The sequence below is a fragment of the Carcharhinus amblyrhynchos genome, chromosome 23 (genome assembly GCF_965287045.1).
Source record: "Carcharhinus amblyrhynchos chromosome 23, sCarAmb.v2.hapA, whole genome shotgun sequence".
Taxonomy (NCBI): Eukaryota; Metazoa; Chordata; class Chondrichthyes; order Carcharhiniformes; family Carcharhinidae; genus Carcharhinus; species Carcharhinus amblyrhynchos.
The window spans coordinates 3,187,006-3,208,460 of NC_137346.1; the positions used below are offsets into that span (position 1 = coordinate 3,187,006).

At 44.4% G+C, this 21,455-nt stretch overlaps 1 protein-coding gene across 1 annotated transcript; it reads right to left on the reverse strand.

Annotated features, from left to right (window-relative positions):
* Positions 1-983: 983 nt before the first annotated feature.
* LOC145357292 (tricarboxylate transport protein, mitochondrial-like) lies at positions 984-20,992 on the reverse strand. Its single transcript, XM_080210515.1, has 7 exons — positions 20,913-20,992; positions 17,394-17,532; positions 16,306-16,390; positions 9,179-9,283; positions 8,655-8,770; positions 1,370-1,443; positions 984-1,271 (listed from the first exon to the last, which is right to left on the reverse strand). Exons 2-7 carry the CDS (start codon positions 17,523-17,525, stop codon positions 1,169-1,171), a joined length of 615 nt encoding a protein of 204 aa, XP_080066641.1. The 5' UTR covers positions 17,526-17,532; positions 20,913-20,992; the 3' UTR covers positions 984-1,168.
* Positions 20,993-21,455: the final 463 nt, after the last annotated feature.

Consider the following 21,455-nt stretch of genomic DNA (forward strand, 5'->3'; position numbering starts at 1 on the left):
AGAATCTCCACACGGTGGCTACCACTGACACCTCAAACTGCCGGCTCAAAGTGAGTCACCTGATGAAGGGGCAACACACCAAAAGATCGTGGTACCAAATAAACTTTTTGGAACTTTAACTTGGTGTTGTGAGACTTGTTACTGAACTTACCCCAGTCCAATGCCGACATCTCTACATCACGGCTACCCGTAAAACATGATGTGGAGATGCCAGCGTTGGACTGGGGTAAACACAATAAGAAGTCTGACAACACCAGGTTTAAGTCCAACTGATTTATTTGATAGTAAACTCACAAGCTTGAGGTTTCCCTCTTCATCAGGTGAATGGAGAGGGAAACCTCAAAAGCTTGTGAGTTTACTACCAAATAAATCTGTTGGACTTGATATTTTGGCCCTGGAGGGAGTGCAGAGGAGGTTTACTAGGCTGATACCGGAGTTGAGGGGATTGAGCTATGAGGAGAGGCTGAATAAACTAGGCTTGTACTCGTTAGAGTTTAGAAGAATGAGGGGAGATCTCATTGAGACGTATAAGATGATGAATGGGATGGATAGGATAGAGGTGGAGAGACTCTTCCCGCTCAAAAAAGACAGTAGGACTAGGGGGCACAGCCTCAAGATAAAGGGGAGGCGGTTTAGAACGGAGTTGAGGAGGAACTTCTTCACTCAAAGGGTGGTGAATCTCTGGAATTCTCTGCCCGTTGAAGTGGTGGAGGCTGCCTCGCTAAATATTTTTAAGAAGCGGGTTGATGGGTTCTTGATAAGAGAGGGGATTAAGGGTTATGGGGAGAGGGCGGGAAAGTGGAACTGAGCCACAACAGATCAGCCATGATCTTATTGAATGGCGGGGCAGGCTCGAAGGGCTAGATGGCCTACTCCTGCTCCTATTTCTTATGTTCTTATGACTTAAACCTGGTGTTGTCAGGCTTCTTACTGTGTTTACCTGTAAAACAGGCAGCTGAGGGTATTGAGTACTTCACTAAACATCCAGTCACTAAGGCAGCTTTGCTGATAATGTCCATTTTAACTGGGTTATTGTGCACTTCTTTGGCAAGTGGCGCTGATGGGAAATCTGACCTGGACAGTGCAGTACTGAGCGTCAGCGAGAGAGTGAGAGGCAGACAGGAAGCAGGCTGCGCCATGCGGATGCTGACACTTCTCAGTCAGATTTTCAGAACTTGTTGAGAAATTTGATGATCTCATCATAAATGACAAAGACAATGGCCACATCCAGACACACTCTGGTCAAACGTGGAACTGTCCCTTTATAAAACCTGCAGCACACAAAGGAACGGCCTCTTAGGGAAAAAAAAAACAGGGACTTTGACTCTTAATTCAGAGTGGGCAGTAAAATGTAACAATCAATACTTACGCAAGTAATCCCTCATTTTTAACGATCTGATACGCACAGTCCAATGTGTTCCTGTATTTGGAAGATTCAAGGCCCTATAATGAAAAAGGGGGATGAAAATAGAACAGTTTCACAAAATAGACCCATAGAATCCCTACACTGCAGAAGGAGACCATTCAGCCCATCAAGTCTGCACTGACAACAATCCCACATAGGCCATATCTCCTTAACTCTGCACATTTACCCCGCTAATCCCTCTAACCTATACATCCCAGGACACTAAGGGGCAATTTAACAGGGCCAATTCATCTAACCAGCACATCTTCCAGACTCTGGGAGGAAACCACAGCACCCAGAGGAAACCATGCAGACATGGGGAGAATGTGCAAACTCTGCACAAGCAATGACCCAAGCTGAGAATCAAACCCAGGTCCCTTGCACTGTAAGGCAGCAGTGCTAAAAACTGTGCCGAGGTTTCAGTACACACCATGGCAAAGACGTGAATTTCCACAATCTCACAATGCCCTAAAGCTTATTATTAATGTAGGAAATACAACTGGTGCTGGAAGAGTCAGTACAAACAGCAATGATACATGATCAGATCATCTGAACTTAGGTGATATTGGTCGATGGATAAACTCAGGGTAGAATCTTTGCTCATCTTTCACATATGAGGGGGCAGGTGGGATTTCGGTTTAATGTCCCATCTGCAAAGGCAGTGCCACACTCCCTCAGTACTGCACCGTGAGCACCAGGCTGGTTATATGCTCACAAAGATGACAGAAGGGGTCAGTGAAGGGCATGGTTACAACCATCCCCAGCTGTGATTCCCCAAGGTCTGGGTGACACCCCTCAATTTGTCACCATCCAGCTGGGGTTATCCCCAAATTGTTACAAACCCAGATGGGGGAGGGGTAACTGGCTAGGTGTCTTTATTCAACCTATCCTCTGCTGGTAGCAACAAGGTTTAATCTATCAAAGTTCCCTTTTCCAGAGCCACCAGCTATGCTTAAAAAGGAACCAATTTAATTAATGAATCAACCAACTTCAGAGAATCAGAATAAGTTTATTAGCTACCAAAAAAAGTCAGGAGAAATGGTAAAACACACATCTACATTCATACAGATGAGAAGAATTGAGTCCAATGGTAAGCAAATATAGTTTATTTATTAGTCACAAGTAAGGCTTACATTAACACTGCAATGAAGTTACTGAGAAATTCCCCTAGTCACCACTGTCCAATGCCAGTTCAGGTCAATGCACCTAACTAGCATATCTTTCAGACTGTGGGAGGAAACCAGAGCACCAAGAAACCTATGCAGCCACGGTGAAACGTGCAAAGTTCACACAGACAATGACCCAAGCCAGGAATTGAACTCGATGCTGTGAAGTAGCCGTGCTAACCACTATACCAAGAAGTTATATGGATAGTCCCTGAGTTGAGGTATAGCTGTGGTAGCATTGTGGATGTAAGAAATGATTGCATGACAGTTGACACGTGCAGTCAATTGTTCGATTCAGGCGTTCCAAAGGAGATTCCTACAACGGACGGACAGATGGACAACCCCTCGTGTGTATTTCAGGAGGAAACTGGAATACACTGGTCAGTCTAGGCAATTATACCAGGATCCTTGAGATAAGATGGTCATGGTGTGGGATTTTCTGGCTGCGCTGACCCCAAAACTGGAAAATCTCACGCAAGGTAAATGGACCTTTCCATGGTCTGCCCCCCCACCCCCCCATAACTCTCTCACTCACTGATTCCTGTGGCGGGCGAGATTGGAAAACTTGTCCCTTTACGTTCCTTTGTCTCTACTGGAGATGGTCATCAATTTTTGGGTGCTTTTGCAAGAAGCCTGGGTGGAAACACAGGGAGGGGTCCATTGCCCCTTAGAGCAGGGCTTTTGAAACAGGGTGCCACAAGAACCATGGAAGTGTGCAGTGGCTGGCTGGGGTGTCAGTCCAGGGGAATGGCCTGAGAATCACACTACACCTCTCTGAGGGAGGGACTGTAGCTAAAGGATCAGTGGAATAGTGTGGAAGCCAAGTGGAGAAGAGAGGCAGAGGGGGAGATGGGGGCAAGAACATGGTTAACAACACGTCTTGTGGAATTTTCTGTACAAAAAGAACCAAAACAAAACCCACTGCCAGTCACTAACGGATTTGAGTGCTTTCTGTTTTACATGTTATGGATTGTAAAGCTCAACATTAAAAAAAATAAAAAAGTTTGACTGATGTTGTTTTACAAGAAGGACCATAAGATATAGGAGCAGAACTGGCCACTCGGCACATTGAATGACAGAGCAAACTCGATCATGGCTGATATTTTTTTCATCCCCATAACCCCTGATCCCCTTATTAATCAAGGAGGTTAGCATGGACTGCAGATATCATGGTGCTTGTTGGTTTTCTGGGTTTTTTTTGGCAAGGCACTGAGATGGTTTGACTAAAAAAAAGCGTAAATGCACTTTTAAAACATGTCTGAATAGAACCAAAAAAAAAATTGATTTATAAGTGCGGATAATTTAAAACAGCCCCAGTGGGAACCTCACCTCAGATGGTGCTTTTATCTGGTCTGTAAGCTTACTCCACAGCAATTTATTTCAGTCACAATCTTTTAAAGGGTCATATATTGGAGGTGGAGAAGAGGTTGGTTTCAGGGGAGGGAGGTGAAAGAGGGTGACAGAAGGTTCCAGAACGTTTATGTCCACTTGGGATGGTGCTTCGTTCATTCATCATGATTTAATTTTTAACCAACACCCAACCCAGGCTGCCGGCATCCTCCCTCTTTCCCACCCCTTCCCCATCTATCTCACCTCTCCAATAATCTTCTACTCTGCAGTCAATCTTCACCAGGTCAGCTGGAGCTGCCCAAACATGGCTTTGAGTTCCATTTACACTATTTCAAGCTTTAAGAATAAGTTTACAGTTCCTTCGTCAGGTCTGTGGAAAGTTCTCATTCCAGTCACTAAAGCAGACTTCTGACATCACCCTCTGTCTCCTACAACTGAGCCAATTTTGAATCCACTTTATCAAATTACCCTGTATCCCATGTGAATTTACCTTCTTTACAAGTCTCCCACGTGGACCCTGTCAAAGGCTTTGTTGAAATCCATATAAACTACATCGACTGTACTACCCACATCTACACATCTGGTTCAGCTCCTCAAAAAAATTCAATCAAGCTTGTTAGGCATGACCGCCCTCTGACAAAGCCCCCGTGCTGACTACCCCCGATCAAACCTTGCCTCTCCAACTGGAAATAGAGGCTCTCCTTTAGAACTCTCTCTAATAGTTTCCCTACCACTGACATGAGATGCACTGGCCAGTAGTTATCTCCTGGTTAGCAATGCTAACCGTTGTGCTGCTTATTTCACTTTAAGTGCAATGAGAAAAATCAACAGGTTTTTTTGATCAGTCACAATTTCCTTCCCATTGATGTTGCATCAGTTGGTGCTTTGACATGCTTATGAGGTTGAGGAAAGTGGAGTTGAAGAATATTGGAGGTATGTATCAAAAGGTTTACAGTGTAAAGGGATTTTAGTTATCTCTATCATATTTCCTCTTAAGCTTCTTCAAAGGAGAACAGTCCCAACCTCACCAGTCTATCCTCATAACTGAAGTTTCGCATCCCTGGAACCAGGCCTCTCTCTCCAATGCATTCACATCCTCCCTATAGCTTGGTGCCCAGAACTGTTTACAATATTCCAGCTGAGGTCTAACTACTGTCTTGTTTAAATTCAGCATAACCTCTTTATCCTGTACTTTTTTTTAAATGCAGGAGGCCATTCATCCCATCGCGTCTGCACCAACCACAATCCCACCCAGGCCCAATCCCCATAACCCATATATTTACCCTAACTAGTCCCCCTAATGTCTAAGGGGCAATTTAGCACGGCCAATCCACCTTACCCATTGTTGACTGTGGGAGGAAACCAGAGCACCAAGAGAAAATGCACACAGACATGGGGAGAATGTACAAACTCCACACAGTAACCCAAGCTGGGATTTAAACCCAAGTCCCTGGCGCTATGAGGCAGCAGTGCTAACCACTGTACTCTATGCTCCTATTAATAAAGCCCAGAATACTAGAACACAGAACAGGCCCCATAGCCTCTAAGCCTGCACTGACCATTCTGCACAACTGAACTAAAATCCCCTACCTTTCCATATCCCTCTATTCCCATCCTACTCGTGTATTTGTCAAGATGCTCCTTAAAAGTCACTATTGTGTCCGCTTTCACTACCTCCCACAGCAGCAAGTTCAATGCACCCACTACTCTGTGCACTGTATGCTTTATTGACTGCCCTCACCACCTGTCCTTCCACCTTCAATGATCTCTGCACATACACATCCAGGTCCCTCTGTTTCTGCACCCTTTTAAGAATTCTACCCCTTATTTTATATTATCTTTCCATATTCTTCCTAAAATTCACCACCTCACACTTCTCTGCTTCAAACTTCAACTGCCACCTTTCTGCCCACTCCAACTTGTGCGTCCTTCTGAAGTCCTACACTGTCCTCTTCACAGTTTACAATATTTGCAAGTTTTTAAAGTCCAATATTTCCATGTATAATTTCCTGCGTTTTTTCCTCATTGTTGTGACAGTACAGACAAAGCACTCAGCTTGGTGCAAACAACTGTAATATTTGAGGTATTAGCGAGTTGTTCTACAGCTCTCCCGGGAGGTTGCGGAACTATATTAGTCACAACAGCAGAGTGAGTTTTCAAGCAGGTTTTCATTGAATCAGCACAGGGCTCTGATCCAGAACACACCAAACACTACATCCAACTCAGGTCAGCCTGACACAGGGAGATAGCTAAACACGAGCAGAACACTGACAAGCAGAGTTACAAGAGGAATCTTGATGAGGAGTATTCAAGAGGGTACTTATTGAAGTTCTTTTGATAATAAGCAGTGTAGGAATGGCAAAAGATAAAACATCATTTTAGGTTAGACACTAGAATCAGGTTTCAAGGAGAGGACAAACACCAGGACATTATACACAGAGAATGATGAAAATCCAGGACAGATTCCAGGGTGGAGGAAACCACGAAAAAAATGAAGTGAAACGTACGTTGAGGTGCGAGGGCTGTAGGTTTCCTTTGAAGAGGAAGGAAGGAAGGATAGTCCTTATCTGGATCTTGGCTGCCATCTGCTGTAAAAGCTGCCAAACTGAAAGGGATGATGTGGAATTGCAGGCGTTGGACTGGAGTAAGCACAGTAAGTAGTCTTACCACACCAGGTTAAAGTGTGAAAGGTTTATTTGGTAGCAGGAGCTTTCGGAGCATCCTGTTGGACTTTAACCTGGTATTGAGAGACTACTTACTGAAACTGAAAGGAACTAAGAAAAGAGTGAACTAACTGGATTCAGACAGGGTCAGAGTTAGCAGAAGCAGGAGGGCATGAGGGCGAATGCCACAGGGCTGGGTGTGGGAATGATGGGCAGTAGAGACTTTGGACTGAGAACTTACCTCAAGGAAGCTTAATTTTCTTCCTCACCAAGTGGTAGGAACCAAATGAAATTGCCAGTTAAATTCCCCTCAGAGTCTGAAAGAAATCATTGGTTACTGAGGCTTCTGTTAAGTCAGGCAGCAGTCACACAGGGAAACAGCCCTGACTGGGTGGTAGCAATTAAACAGCGGTGACCAAATAGAGATAGCTTTCAGCAAGTTTTTTTCTGTGTGGGTGTTAAGAGTAAGATATGGCTTTTTTTGCATTTGTGTTAAGGGGGGAACTTGAGTTTTGGTTTTACTTTAAAAGATGCCTGCATTTTAACAAGGTTTTACAACTCAAAAGTAGGGAAAAAAAACTATGCTGTTGCCTAGCATCAAGGAGTCAGACAGAAAAGGCAGTTGCAGTTCAGTTGTAAGCAGCATCGCACAGAAAGACCAGAGCATGAAGGGTGAAACAGAGCAAGTTCTAAACTAAAGAAACTCCAAAAATCAGAGGGGGAACAGGAAGGTGACAACTAAGTTGTCTCGATTCACTAGGATGCTACCAGGACTTGATGGATTGAGTTATAAGGAGAGGCTGAATAGACTGACTTTTTTCTTTGGAGCATAGGAGGCCGAGGGGTGACCTTCTAGAGATCTATAAAATAATGAGGGGCATAGACAAGGCAGATAGCCAATATCTTTCCCCAAACATAGGGGAGTCTAAAACTAGAGGGTGTAGGTTTAAGGTGAGAGAGGGGAGATACACAAAAGGGCCCAGAAGGGCAACTTTTTCCACAGTAGTGTGTGTCTGGAACACGCTTCAGAGGTAGTAGTAGAGGGGGGTACAACTTTATCTTTTAAAAAGCGTTTAGATAGTTAAATGAGTAAGATGGGTATAGAGGGATATGGGCCAAATGCGGGCAATTGGGATTAGCTTAGGGTTTAAAACAAAGGGCGACAAGGACAAATTGGACCAAAGGGCCTGTTTCCATGCTGTAAACCTCTGTGATTCTAAGCCCGGGAATGAGAAGGGTCGTGAACAGGTATATTGTTTCAGTGAAGAACAAAGGAAGGCTCCAAGTTTCAAGTGAGAAAGTTGCAGGAAGCAGACTTAAGAGTGAAATGGGCCTGTGAAGCAATGGTGTTCTGTTGCTATGGCACAATACTGAGAGTGGAAGGCAAAGTTTGAAAGAACACAGTGATTTAGGGGAGAGGAACATGAGGAGAGATTGAAACCCTGGGAGGTGGACCCTTGTGAAAGGCATCCAAGAGAAAGTGGTGGTTGGGAGATGCTTCCATAGCAAGCATATTTTGAGCACTGAGCTTGGAAACCTCATGTGAAAGACAGAGTTCCAGTGAGATCAATGTGACAAGCTCTGGGGGCTTAATGAGAAATCTACTGAATCTCTTTAGGAGAGTAACATGTCAGACCACAGGCCATCTATTGGTTTAATGGGCTGTGCATTTATTGTGATGGAGTACAAGATAGATTTTGTAACTTTAGTGGAGTCATGTGACTGTGCAGAATTCAATCCCCATATTCCAAAACAAAGTTAGGACCTCCCTAGGTTCAGACTCATCTAGTGCTATCAGCTGTGATCATAACATGGGAATGTGACAGTTAGGTACTTGGAGCCAGACTTACCATCACGCCCAGTTCCTTCCCATAGGACAGGGCAGGCGGGGAGGATCCCAACCCCAGCCTTCTCTTTATCTGAGATTTCCTACACTATACCACACTTTACCCTTTGAAGTGCTCTGGGACATCCTGAAACTGAATGGCACTACAGAAATGAAGGTGTGTGTGTAATTGCAGTACGCACATTTGAACATTTGAAACTGCACCCTAATACCCTGTTCCTCACCTGCATCCTTGTCTTCACCACATCCAGAGGGGTATTCCCGAAGACACTGGCTGCCCCAGCAGTCACTCCAAATATAGCCGTGATAAATGGATTAACTTGTTTGTTTAGATCGTCACCTGAAAATACAGAACCTCTCAGTGACCCAAATTCCAATCATGCCATTGATCTATCTTATGCCACACTGTAAACCTGACTCAGCGAAACACTGGTCCAAGGCACGATGCTAGCTCCCTCAGGTATCCCCCAGGTCTGAGCAATTTCCAGACAATAGCAGGAGCAAGGGGAACGGGGAATGCTCCCTCTCCCCTCCTTTTCACAGTAATGCTTTACCTGTATTCACAGGCTCTCTCAAAAGACCCAAAGTCTGCAATGTAAAATGGACGGATAGTCAGCATCCCTCCTCCCCCCTCACCTATGAGTAGATAGTCACCCAGTGCTAAACTCAGGGAAATAATCCCCCTCCTCTTCCCTCTAAGTGCCAGTGGGTAAAGGAGATGGAAAGATGCCTCTTGCTAACCGCTCACCTTTATACCAATTACGTAGGGTTGTCATCACAAAGAAACGGATTGCTTGGTTTGAGCCTTGTTTGAGGATAGTGGCGGCCAACCCCTGGTACGTTCCTCGAATACCTGAAAAGAGACAGTCAATCCCTCAATGAGATTTCCTCAACTACCCCTGGCATGCTGCCTTGTGAACTGCTACAGCCCCCGAGATGTAGCTATACCCACAGGACCGTTAGGATTCCAGCATTTTCACTTCTTGAAAATGTTAATTTCTGCAAATTGTGGAGCCTCTTTAGCAGCCAGTTCCATCAACACTGGCTTTACTGCTGCTTTTAAAGTCAAAGCACGCTTGGTAAGCAATCTTACTGGATAGCCTCATTTTGGAGACCACAAACTAGATAAATCGTGAAGAGTATCTTCTAACGATGCGCCAAACTCAACGTTGTGCCAGTCTTTTTAAAGGTTGTCACAAACTGAGCAACGCTTTCGCCTTCCACCTGATTCAGGGGAACCTGAACCGTTCCGTGATAATCAGTAGTTTGAGTGTAATGCTCTTCAAGGATCTTTGTCAAGTCATTGTAAATTTTGGGTTCCTGGCTTTGCTGGATAAACCAAGCTCCAGAGCAAATTGAAGATTTTACTTCCCATTGTATTGCGAAAAGCTGGTATGAGCAACTCATTTGCAGTTTTATTCACTTCTACAAAGTATAGAAAACACTGTGCACGGGAACACCTGATTCAGTTTCTTCACTGAGAGACTACATGGATTCTATGACCCAGCACTGCTCTTGCAGGCACCAGCCGCTCGAGACTGCTCATTTTGTTTTTTTTTAAAAAAAAACTGTCTAACTAGTATGCTGTTTATTATCCTGGAGATCACAGACATGACGTATTTTGTTTTCCAAAAGGTCCCCAGCCATACAGCAAAGCACTGCTTTTTTCAAATACGCCAGATGCTGGCTGGAATCTCAGCCTTCTCCGATGGGAAAACCACCTCTTTTAAAACCACAAAAAAGGTTTTTTCATACTTGGTCTTCCACCTGGCACTTCAGTCTTTAATTTGATTTGTCATGTACTGGGATACAATGAAAAGTACTGTTTGTTGCAAGTTATACAGACAAAAAGTGTACCATTCACGAAGTACATAAGGGAGAAGGAAGGAAAGGAGCGGGGGCAGACTGAAATGCTAGTCATTGATATTTCTCTGCACCTAATGTAATGCAAGGTAGGTCCATTCAAAAGTCTGACAGCAGCAGGGAAGAAGCTGTTCGAGTCGGTTGGTAACGTGACCTCAGATTTTTGTATCTTTTGCCCAAAGGAAGGTGGCGGAAGACAGAATGTCTGGGGTGCATGGGGTCCTTAATTATGCTGGCTGCTTCTTCCAAGGTAGCAGGAAGTGTGGACAGAATCAATGAATGGGAGGCTTGTTTACGTGATGGACTGGGCTTCATTCACAAAACTTAGTTCTTTGCAGTCTTGGGCAGAGCAGGAGTCATACCAAGCTGTGATGCAACCAGAAAGTGTGCTTTCTATGGTGCATCTGTAGAAATTGTGAGTGTTATATCTGACACAGCAAATTTCCTTAGTCTCCTGAAAAAGAGGGGCATTGGTGGGCTTTCTTAACAATAGTGTTGGCATGTAGGGACCAGGGCAGGTTGGTGGTGATCTGGACACCAAGGAACTTGAAGCGCTCAACCATTTCCACTTCACTGTTGATGTAGACAGGGGCATGTCCTCCACTACGCTTCCTCAAGTCAATAACTACCTCCTTCTCTTTACTGACATTGAAGGAGAATTAGTCATTGCACCAGTTCACCAGATTCTCACTCCTGTCTCGTCATTGAGATCTGACCCACTACGGTCGTATCAGCAAACTTCAAAAATCGAGTTGGAGAGGAATTTGGCCACACAGTTATAGGTGTATAAGGAGTATAGCAGGGGGCTGAGAACACAGCCTTGTGGGGCACAGGTGTTGAGGATGATTGTAGAGGAAGTGTTGTTGCCTATCCTTACTGATTGTGGTCTGTGAGTTAGCAAGTTCAGGATCCAGTCACAGAGGGAAGTGCTGAGCTCTAGGCCATGGAGTTTGGAGCAGAGTTTTGTTGGGATAATGAAGGTTGAGCTGTCTTTAATAAATAAGAGTCTGACTCAGGTGTCCTTGTTATCTTGGTGTTCCAGGGTTGAGCATAGGGCCAGGGAGTTGGCGCCTGCTGTGGACCTGCTGTGGCAGCAGGCAAACTGAAGTGGATCCAGGCAATCTGGGAGACTGGAGTTGATTCGTGTAATGACTAGCCTTTCAAAGCACTTCATAATGATGGATATCAGAGCCACTGGGCAGTAGTCATTAAGGCAAACTACCTGGCTTTCCTTTGGTACTGGGATGATGGTTGTCTTCTTGAAGCAAATAGGGACTTCACGTTGGTGTAAAGAGGTTGAAGTCATCTGCGAATACTCCTGCCAGCTGATTCACGCAGGATCTGACTGCTCACCTGGGTACCCCATCCAGGCCAGTCACTTTCCATGGGTTGACTTTCAAGAAAGCAGCTCTAGCGTCTGCGATGGTGATTTCAGATACCAGTTTGGCCGAGGCTTCCAGGGTGAGTGACATCCTCTTGTTGATCTCCTGCTCAAAACAGGCATAGAATGCACTGAGTTCAGCGGGGAGGGGGTCTGTTGTTACCGGCAATTCTACATGCCTTTATCTTGTAGCATGTTGTATGGACCTTGCCATAGTCAGCAGGGGGTCAATGTGGCTAGCCTGAGACTGTAGTTTGGTCGAGTAATGTCTTTTGGCATCTTTGATGGTTTTCCTTGGATTGTATCTTGTTTAGGTCAGGATTGCCTCACTTGAACACCTCAGAACTGGTCTTCAGCAACCAGTGGATATCCCTGTTCATCCATGGTTTCCAAATGGGGAACACACGGATTTGCTTCTTTGGCACATAGTCCTCTACATGCTTACTAATGAAGTCAGTTACTCTAATGGCATACTCGTTCAGACTGGTCAGAGTTTTTAAATACTGACAATCCACTGACTCCAAGCAGTCCATAGATCATCTGATTCCTCAGGCCAACATTGCACGACTTTCTTTGATGGATTCGCCCGCTTCAGTTTTTGCTTGTAAGCCGGGAGCAGGAGCAGGAGCAGGAGCGCAGCCTTGTGGTCTGAATTGTCAAAGTGTGGGCAGGCAATAGAGGTAGGCATGTTTGATATTGGTGTAGCAGTGGTCTAGGAAGTTTAGACCTCTGGCGGAACAGGAGACATGTTGGTGGTACCTTGGTAGGACACTTGAGTTTGGCCTGATTGAAGTCCCCGGCCATGACAAATAAGGCCTTGGGACATTTTGTCTCAAGGCTGTTTGTGGTGGTGTATGTGTCGCCTTCACATCCACATGGGCTGGGATGTAAACAGCCGTCAGGATAACAGAGATGAACTTCCACAGAAGGTAGTAGGAGCAGCATTTTAACATCAGGTATTTGAAGTCCGGGGAGTAGAAACCCACCAGTGTTGCTGGATCTAAGCATCACAAGGTGTTGATTAGGAGGCAGACACCATCTCTCTTAGCCTTGCCCGAGGCCTCTGTATGGTCCATTGGGTGGGTGGAGAAGCCATCTGATTGTAGTGCACAATCTGGTGAAGCCAGAGTGAGCCATGTCTCTGTGAAACAGTGTACCATCTCTCAGTTCCCTTTGAGAAGTGAATCTGGCTTTAAGTTTAATCAAACTTCAAGAGATCCTGTTGTTCTCCCCAGTCTAATATTTGATGGGCAAGGACCCACAATTTTTATTTCTTCTAATTAGGATCCTTTCTCAACATCCTCAATGAAACAAAATCCAATTTGTCACCAATTTTGTTTGTGATGTACCAATTAAAATAACTCCTCAGAGGCCAGTGTACCTTCATCAGATTCCCTTTATTTACAAAATTGTCTTTGCTCCTTAGAGTGCTTCAGATACAAAGCCAGAATCTAGTGTCAGTAGCTCTGACATGCTCATTATATAATAGTTACATGCACACAGGTAAAACTCCGATTGGTCAGAAAATTACTACTTCAATCAAGGAGCTCATACTCAAGAGGTCACCTTCACAGGTCTCTTCCAGGTCATTACACTAACTAGGTTAGGGGCTGTGGGTTTTGAACAAAAAAAGAATATGGTTTGCATGCCCAGATTCAAACTAACAAGTTTCATTCTCAGTAGTCTTGCCTATACAGAGTAAACAAAGTAAGATAGCAGACTCTGCAACACCCTTATAGCATTACCATCAAATCATGTGATCAGCTCTTAAAGCAACCAGATAACCAGTTAAATATGTAACCCCACCCAACAGGATGTCTCCAGGAAATATGCTTTGACATTTTGATACAATTTTGTACTAAAAAGCGAGTCTTGCACCACTGAGGTGCATTGTGAATGATGACCCTGATTCACAGATCTATAGCTCAAACCCGAAGGAACAAGTGTGTGGGCAGCTGTAAGTATCAGCTAGACCTGAGAGATAACGGGACTAAGGCTTAAAGATAGTTTAAGGTTGCATCCTGAGGGATTTGAATTGAAGTTTAGGCAGATACGTGGGATTTACTTGTGGTTTTTATTGGAGGCCTTTTATTAATAGGATGATGCTTTGGATTTTGTTGTTACACTAGTTTAAACTTCTTGCGTCAGGAACTTTTACGTTGTAAATAAAACATCTGTGATTGAGCCAAAAAGCTTTTCTTTCATAAAATCCTAAAGAATTGACAGTAGGGGTGAATGGGAGCGAGCACCTCTTACACCTTGTAGGTGGTACACAGCTGCCACTGTGTGCTGGAGATGGAGAGAAGTGAATGGTGGTCAATGGAATGGTAATCAAGCGGGGCTGTTTTGCCCTGGATGGGGTCAAACTTGTTGGAGCTGCACCCATCCAGACAGGTGGAGAGTATTTCGTTACAATCCTGACTTGAGCCTTGTAGACAGTGAACAGGCTTTGGGGAGTCAGGCGAGTTACTCACCACAGGATTCCGAGGCTCTAACTTGCTCTTTAGCCACTGGCTCGTCCAGTTCATTTTCTAGCCAGGATGTTGATAGTGGGGATTCGGCGATGATAATGCCATCAAATGTCATGGTGCAATGATTGTGTTCACTCTTGTTGGACTTGGTCATTGCCTGGTATTTGTGTGGTGCGAATGTTACTTGCCACTCACCTGATGAAGGGGCAGCGCTCCGTAAGCTCATGCTAACAAATAAACCTGTTGGACTTTAACCTGGTGTTGAGGGGCTTTTTGTACTTACCCCAATCCAATGCTGGCATCTTCACATCATTGCTGCTTTTGAACATGAACTGCTTCAGTATCTGAGGAATTATGAATGGCATCGAATATTGTTCGCTGATGACTGCGCATGCCTGCTTTAGACCTTATGATGGAAGGAAGGTTATTCACGAAGCAGCTGAAGATGGCTGAGCCTAGGGCTCCTTGATGCCGTACGCTGTCAAATGCTGCCTTGATGTCAGGGGCACTGATTCTCACCTCAAGAATTCAGCTCTTTTGTCCATCTCTGAACCAAGGCTGTAATGAGGTCGGAGCTAAGTGGTACTGAACCCAAACTAAGCGCCATTGAACAACTTATTGCTAAACAAGTGCCTCTGACAGTGCTGTTGATGACCCCTTCCATCATCTATTTCAATAGGAAAGTGGGTAACAATGCATAAAAGCAAATTACTGCAGATGCTGGAATCAAACCAAAAGAGAGAATGTTGGAAAATCTCAGCAGGTCTGGCAGCATCCGCAAGGAGATATCACAGCTGTCAAAGGGTTATCTGGACTCCAAACATCAGCTCTTCTCTCTCCTTACAGATGTTGTCAGATCTGCTGAGATTTTCAGCGTTTTCTCTCTTTGGGTAACATCGCATGATTTCAGCAGATACCCGGTATTACGTGAATTTGCTGGTAAAACAACAAGAGGAAAAAAGTGTGTGACTTCTATATTCATTATATTTAATTGTATGGTGGATATTAATTTGGGCATTCACTTGTGTTCCTGTGTGAAGAACAAACTGAAGCTGTGATTGTTGGTGAGGAGGCGCATGCTTGTAATGCACAAATGAAATAAAGGCTTACAAAATTTTGTAAAGACTGGCTCAAATCCCACCCTTCACCGCGTGGATTTCGCGCACACATCCTGTGGAGAGAGAAACAGAGTTCACTTTTAGAATCCTAAACAATTCTTCCATACTCAATTTGAAAGATTAACTGTTTCTCTCTCCACAAATGCTGCCTGTTTTTAAATTTCAGATCTCCAGCATTTGCTTTTTATCATAGCAGTACAATTGCAATAAGAACATAAAAACTAGGAGCAGGAGTAGGCTATCTGGCCCCTCGAGCCTGCAACACATTCAATAAGTTCATAGCTGATCATCGAATTCAATATCCTGATCCCCCCTTGATCCCTTCAGCAATTGCGATGGCCAGGAACTAGAGAAATCCAGAGGATGTACCTCCTTTCTGGTTGTATCACAGCTTGGTATGGCTCCTGCTCTGCCCAAAACCGTAAGCAACTACAAAAGGTTGTGAATGTAGCCCAATTCATCACGCAAACCAGCCTCCCATCCTCTAACTCTGTCTACACTTCCCGCTGCCTCAGTAAAGCAGCCAACATAATTAAGGACCCCACGCACCCCGGACATTTTCTCTTTCACCTTCTTCTATTGGGAAAAAATACAAGTCTGAGGTCACGTACCGACCGACTCAAGAACTGCTTCTTCCCTGCTGCTGTCAGACTTTTGAATGGACTTACCTGGCATTAAGGTCATCTTAAAGATTCGAAACTCATCAGCTGGTTCTTTAATATCCTTTAGCCCCATCAGTGATTGTAGTCACACAACACACTGACCTTTATCCCCAGAGTCTCGGGATGGGCAGGAAATACTGATGTGCCAGTACTGTCCACATCTGAAGAATGAATAACTAGATACGGGAGGAACGACTGTGTGCTTCCCGTGCTGTTGTGTTTGGACACTGACAGACCCACTCTTCCAGGGCTTTCGTCTATGTGAAAAGCACACCAATTTTACGGAAATGGAGAGCGTATATACAATTCTCCCAAAAACTGCTCTTTCCGAGGAGACACGTATCTTGCCCCTTGATCCATTCATGTCAAGATGGGCCTACCTTGTTCTCGAATAATCTCCCGGAGACCATGGAAAAACCCATGGTATTTTGGATTACGTGAGCTTTGGTCATGAATAAACTTCACCTGGAAAATTAAAAAATATTATTTCAACAGTGAACTAAGGCATTGAGACAAAGGATACAGTTAAATCACAGAATACAGGACAATACATAGGTTATAAGGTGCACTACATCAACTCACCAAGGCTCCAGCAACAGCCTTCTCCCAAACCTGTAATCTCTAGTATTTAGAAGGGCAAGGCAGCAGACATGTGAGAACACCACCACCTGCCAAGTTCCACTCCAAGTCACACATCATGCTGACTTGGAACTATATAGCGCTCCTTCACTGTCACTGGGTCAAATTCCTGGTTTGGAACGCCTCCCTAACATCACTGTGTACGTACCTATAGTAAAAAGTCTGACAACACCAGGTTTTAGTCCAACCTATTTATTTGATAATATTCTCACTAGCTTTCGAGGGGACAGCCTCTTCGTCAGGTGAATGGAGAGTTCTGGCCTCAGACAGAGCATATAAAGCACAGACAGTTTAGAGATTACTGATTCGCATTTTAATCAGTAATCTCTAAACTGTCTGTGCTTTATATGCTCTGTCTGAGGCCAGAACTCTCCATTCACCTGACGAAGAGGCTGTCCCCTCGAAAGCTAGTGAGAATATTATCAAATAAATAGGTTGGACTAAAACCTGGTGTTGTCAGACTTTTTACTGTGTTTACGCCAGTCCAACGCCGGCATACCCACATACGTACCTATACTCAGGGACTGCAGCGGTTCAAGGCGGCAGACCACCACCTTCTCAAGAGCAATAAATGTTGGTCACGCCAACTGAATGTATAAAAGTTATATCACGCACCCTATGTAGGAGGCTCACTGGACCCAAGTTACCTTAATAAAAGCCAAGCCTTGCTCACAAGCTCTAACCAGATTTACCAAAAGACGTTTAGGTGAATTAATCTAAGATATATTCTTTTGTTAATGATGCCACGTAAATACTGTCTCAGGTCAGACCTTTTTTCACTTCCGACCCTGGATTATCAGCTGGTCCCAGCGAGAGGACATTATATTACCTTTATAGTCTCCATGGGACACACAACCACCACAGCTTCAGCCACCCCAGCTCCCAGGCCACACTGAAAGCTCCGCCACTTTGTCAGCACTCCCTTCTCATCAATCATCTGATTGCGCAGAAATTCAAACATCCCAAACCTGGAGGACAAAAAGGCAAGATGCAGTCAGGATCATTCACGGCATCAAGCCCGATGGCAACACCACTTGTCTATTTATTCATGGGCTCCATTGGCTGGGCATTGACAAGTCAACCACATTGCTATAGATCTGGAATCACGGTAAATTTGCTTTCTTGAAAGACTTTAGTGATGGGTTTTAACAACAATTCACAATGGTGTTACGGTCATCACAAGACTTTTAATTCCAGATTTTTATTGGATTCAAAATTCACCAACATGTCCTGTTGAGATTCCCAGGTCCCCAGAGTATCAGCTCAATTACTAATCCAGTGACAATACAACTACACCACCACCATTTAGGACTGGATTCAATGGATATTAGAAGTGAGAGGGGACCTCATAGAAAATTCTAACAGGATTGGACAGAGTAGATTCAGAAAGAATATTCCCAGTGGTGGACAGTCCAGACTAGGGATCGTAGTTTGAGGGCAAGGAGCAAACATTTTAGAGCTGAGGCGAGGAGAAATTTCTTCACCAGAGGATGGTGAATGTGGAATTCATTACCACAGAAAGTAGTTGAAGACCAAATATTGTGTGATTTCAAGAAAAAAATTAGATATATCTCCCGGGGGCTAAAGGGATCAAGGGATATGTTTGGCGGGGGGGGGGGGGGGCGGGGGGGTGTAATCAGGCTTGAAGGGCCGAATGGCCTACTCCCATTTCAAGTTTCTATCTCATTGCTGCTTGTAGGAACTTGCTGTGCATAAATTGACTGCCATGCTTCCCTATAATCCACCACTGACTCTTTTGTTGTGGGATGCTTTGATCCTTATAAAATGACATGGGAGGCTGAGAGAGATTCAATTTGAGGTGTATAAAGTTCTAAAGATCTAGATTGGATAGACCTACTCCCTTTAGCAGAGAGGTCAATAACCAAGGGTAAGGGGTTTGGGGGCGGGGGGGCGCGTTGCTGTCATCAATTTAAATACAGCAATTAGAAATGGAACCAATTATTTTCGCCCAGAGGGTAGTGGGAGTCTGAGGGATCATGACAGAGCATCTTGGAAAGGATGCTTCCTCTTGTGGGAGAATCTAGCACTAGGGGTCACTGTTTAAAAGTAAGTGTCACCCATTTAAGACAGAGATGAGGAGAATATTTTTCTGAGGGTTGAGTGTCTTTGGAACTTTCTTCGCAGTGGAAGGTGAGTTATTTGGAAGGTGAATATTTTTAAGGCAAATCTAGATAGATTGTTAATTAAAAAGGGGGTGAAAGGTTACCAGTGTAGGTGGGAATGTGGAGCTGATGATCAGCCACGATCTTATTAGATGGTAGCAGACTCGAAGGACTGAGTGGCCTCCTGCTGTATATTGATATGAACTCTCAGCTTGAGAGAAGGATAGAAGCAGAAACCCTCATTGCATTTAAAAAGATCTTGGAAGTGCTGCAGTCTCCAGGACTCCGAGTCAAAAGCTGAAGATTAGGCTAATACATCTTTACTGGCCAGCACTGATAGAATGGACTGAATGGCCTCATTGTGTGCTGCCAAATTGCTACAAGTCAAAATTCTGATCGATAGATATCTACAATTATAAGGCTGTCCAACTTCTCACTTGGAATTTCTAAAACAGAGTACTAGGGCACAAGTAAAGTGAGGTTGTGCTGTGTGAAATAGGATGCAGCAGCCAGTGTCTGCTGCTTAAACAGCTTTCAACCAGGGAGCAAACACATTTCAGGTTTCCAAGTTAACATTCCCATCACTGTCACCCAGAGTGGCTCCAACCCACAAACACTGATTTATACAGCAGACAGATGCTTCATAGAAAGCATTCTTTCCAAATGTATCACAGCTTGGTATGGTTCCTACTCTGACCAAGACTGCAAGAAACTATAAAGGGTTGTGCACAAAGTCCAATCCATCACACAAACAAGCCTCCCATCCATTAACTCTGTCTACACTTCCCGCTGCCTCAGCAAAGCAGCCAGTGTAATTAAGGGCCCCATGCACCCCAGACATTCATTCTTTCACCTTCTTCCATCGGGAAAGGGACACAAAAGTCTGAGGTCACGTACCAACCGACTCAAGAACAGCTCCTGCCCTGCCACTGTCAGACTTTTAAATGGACCCACCTTACATGAAGCTGATCTTTCTCTACATCCTTGCTATGACTGTAATACTACATTCTGCACTCTCTCATTTCCTTCTCTATGAACGGTATACTTCGTCTGTATAACGCACAAGAAACAATACTTCTCACTGTATACTAATACATGCGACAATAATAAATCAAATCAAGGCATTGATGTGGAGGTGTCAGGCCTGACAGTTTTTAATGTATATTCACCATCAGTAAATCAAAGCTCAGAACGCAGATCCTGATTCTCTCTGTGCTTATCTTACCCAGTGTACTGTCTCACCCTCTCCCACTATAACATCCACTCTGCCCCTATCCTTCTGTCACTGGACAGATACCCATCATAATGCTGCCACTTGGGGACATTTCTGTGATACAATTACAGAACATTTCAAAATCAATGATTCTCACCTTGTTTACTCTGTACATCACCTGTAACAGCCCCATTTACAAATGGAGGGCAGTATCTGGACATTCTGCTCCCCAGATACCAATCAGCTAAATTAGAAGCAAGTTGATTTGTTCCTTCAAGGTTAAGAGACAAAGTGATCAAATTGATATTTTAAAATTATAATGGAACCTGACTATTGCTGCAGAAACAGGGAGTGAGGAGGGAAGAGAGACAAGTCTCCAGCTAGAATTCAACAGAATGTGGACAGGTGAGGGAGTAGAGAGGAAAGGAGTGGAGGACCCAATCTGATCAGAATCTTACTGAATGGCAGAGCAGACTCAAGGGGCACGTAGCCCACACCCGCTCCTGTCACAATGTTCCCAACTGAAAGCAATAGCATCCATCCGGGAATTTCTCCGTAAGCAAAACATCACTTTGGCTGACACAGTGGTTAGCACTGCTGCCTCACAGTGCCTGGGACCTGGGTTCAATTCCAGCCTTGGGTCACTATTTGTGCAGAGTCTGCATGTTCTCCCCATGTCTGCGTGGGTTTCCTCCGGGTGCTCTGTTTCCCCCCCACAGTCTAAAGATTTGCGGGTTACTTTGATTGACCATGCTAAATTGACCTCTATCACGAGGATTAGCAGGGTAAATACATGGGGTTATGGGAATAAGGCCTGGGTGGGATGTGGTTGGTGCAAAATCAATGGGCCAAATGGCCTCCTTCTGCACTGTAGGGATTTCATGATCACACAGCAAGGACATCAGAAAATCCACATTATAATCTGATATCATTGTTCTCAAATATTTGTCCATAAACCCGCTCCTTCTTTATCCTCATATTTTCCAGCTTTTAACTTGTTTCAGTCTCTTACCTGACTGCTGATTTTGGAATGGAACCGTAGAGCAGAGAGCTGAGACCTCGATATAATCCTTTAACTCCGTGATCCCGAACAGTCACTCGGACACAGTCAACTGCCGAGAGAGCAGATTATTAATTCCTGGAGCTCATCAGTGGGGAATCAACTACCACTCAACGCTCTCCCTGCTCCCAGTTTTATAAAAGACAATCCTTCTCTCCTGAGGCTAACAGCAATTTCCCAGATCCATGTTACTCAGTTAATGGTAGGGTGATGGGGAGAGTTACAGAACAAAGATTTCAGGGTACATGTTCATAGCTCCTTGAAAGTGGAGTCACAGGTGGACAGAGTGGCTAAGGCAGCATTCAACATTCTTGGTTTCATTGGTCAGAACATGGAATACAGGAATTGGGGCATCTTGTTGAAGTTATACAAGACATTGTTAAGGCCACACTTGGAATACTGTGTACAGTTCTGGTCACCCTATTATAGAAAGGATATTATTAAACTAGAAAGAGTGCAGAAAAGATTTAATAGGATGCTACCGGGACTTGATGG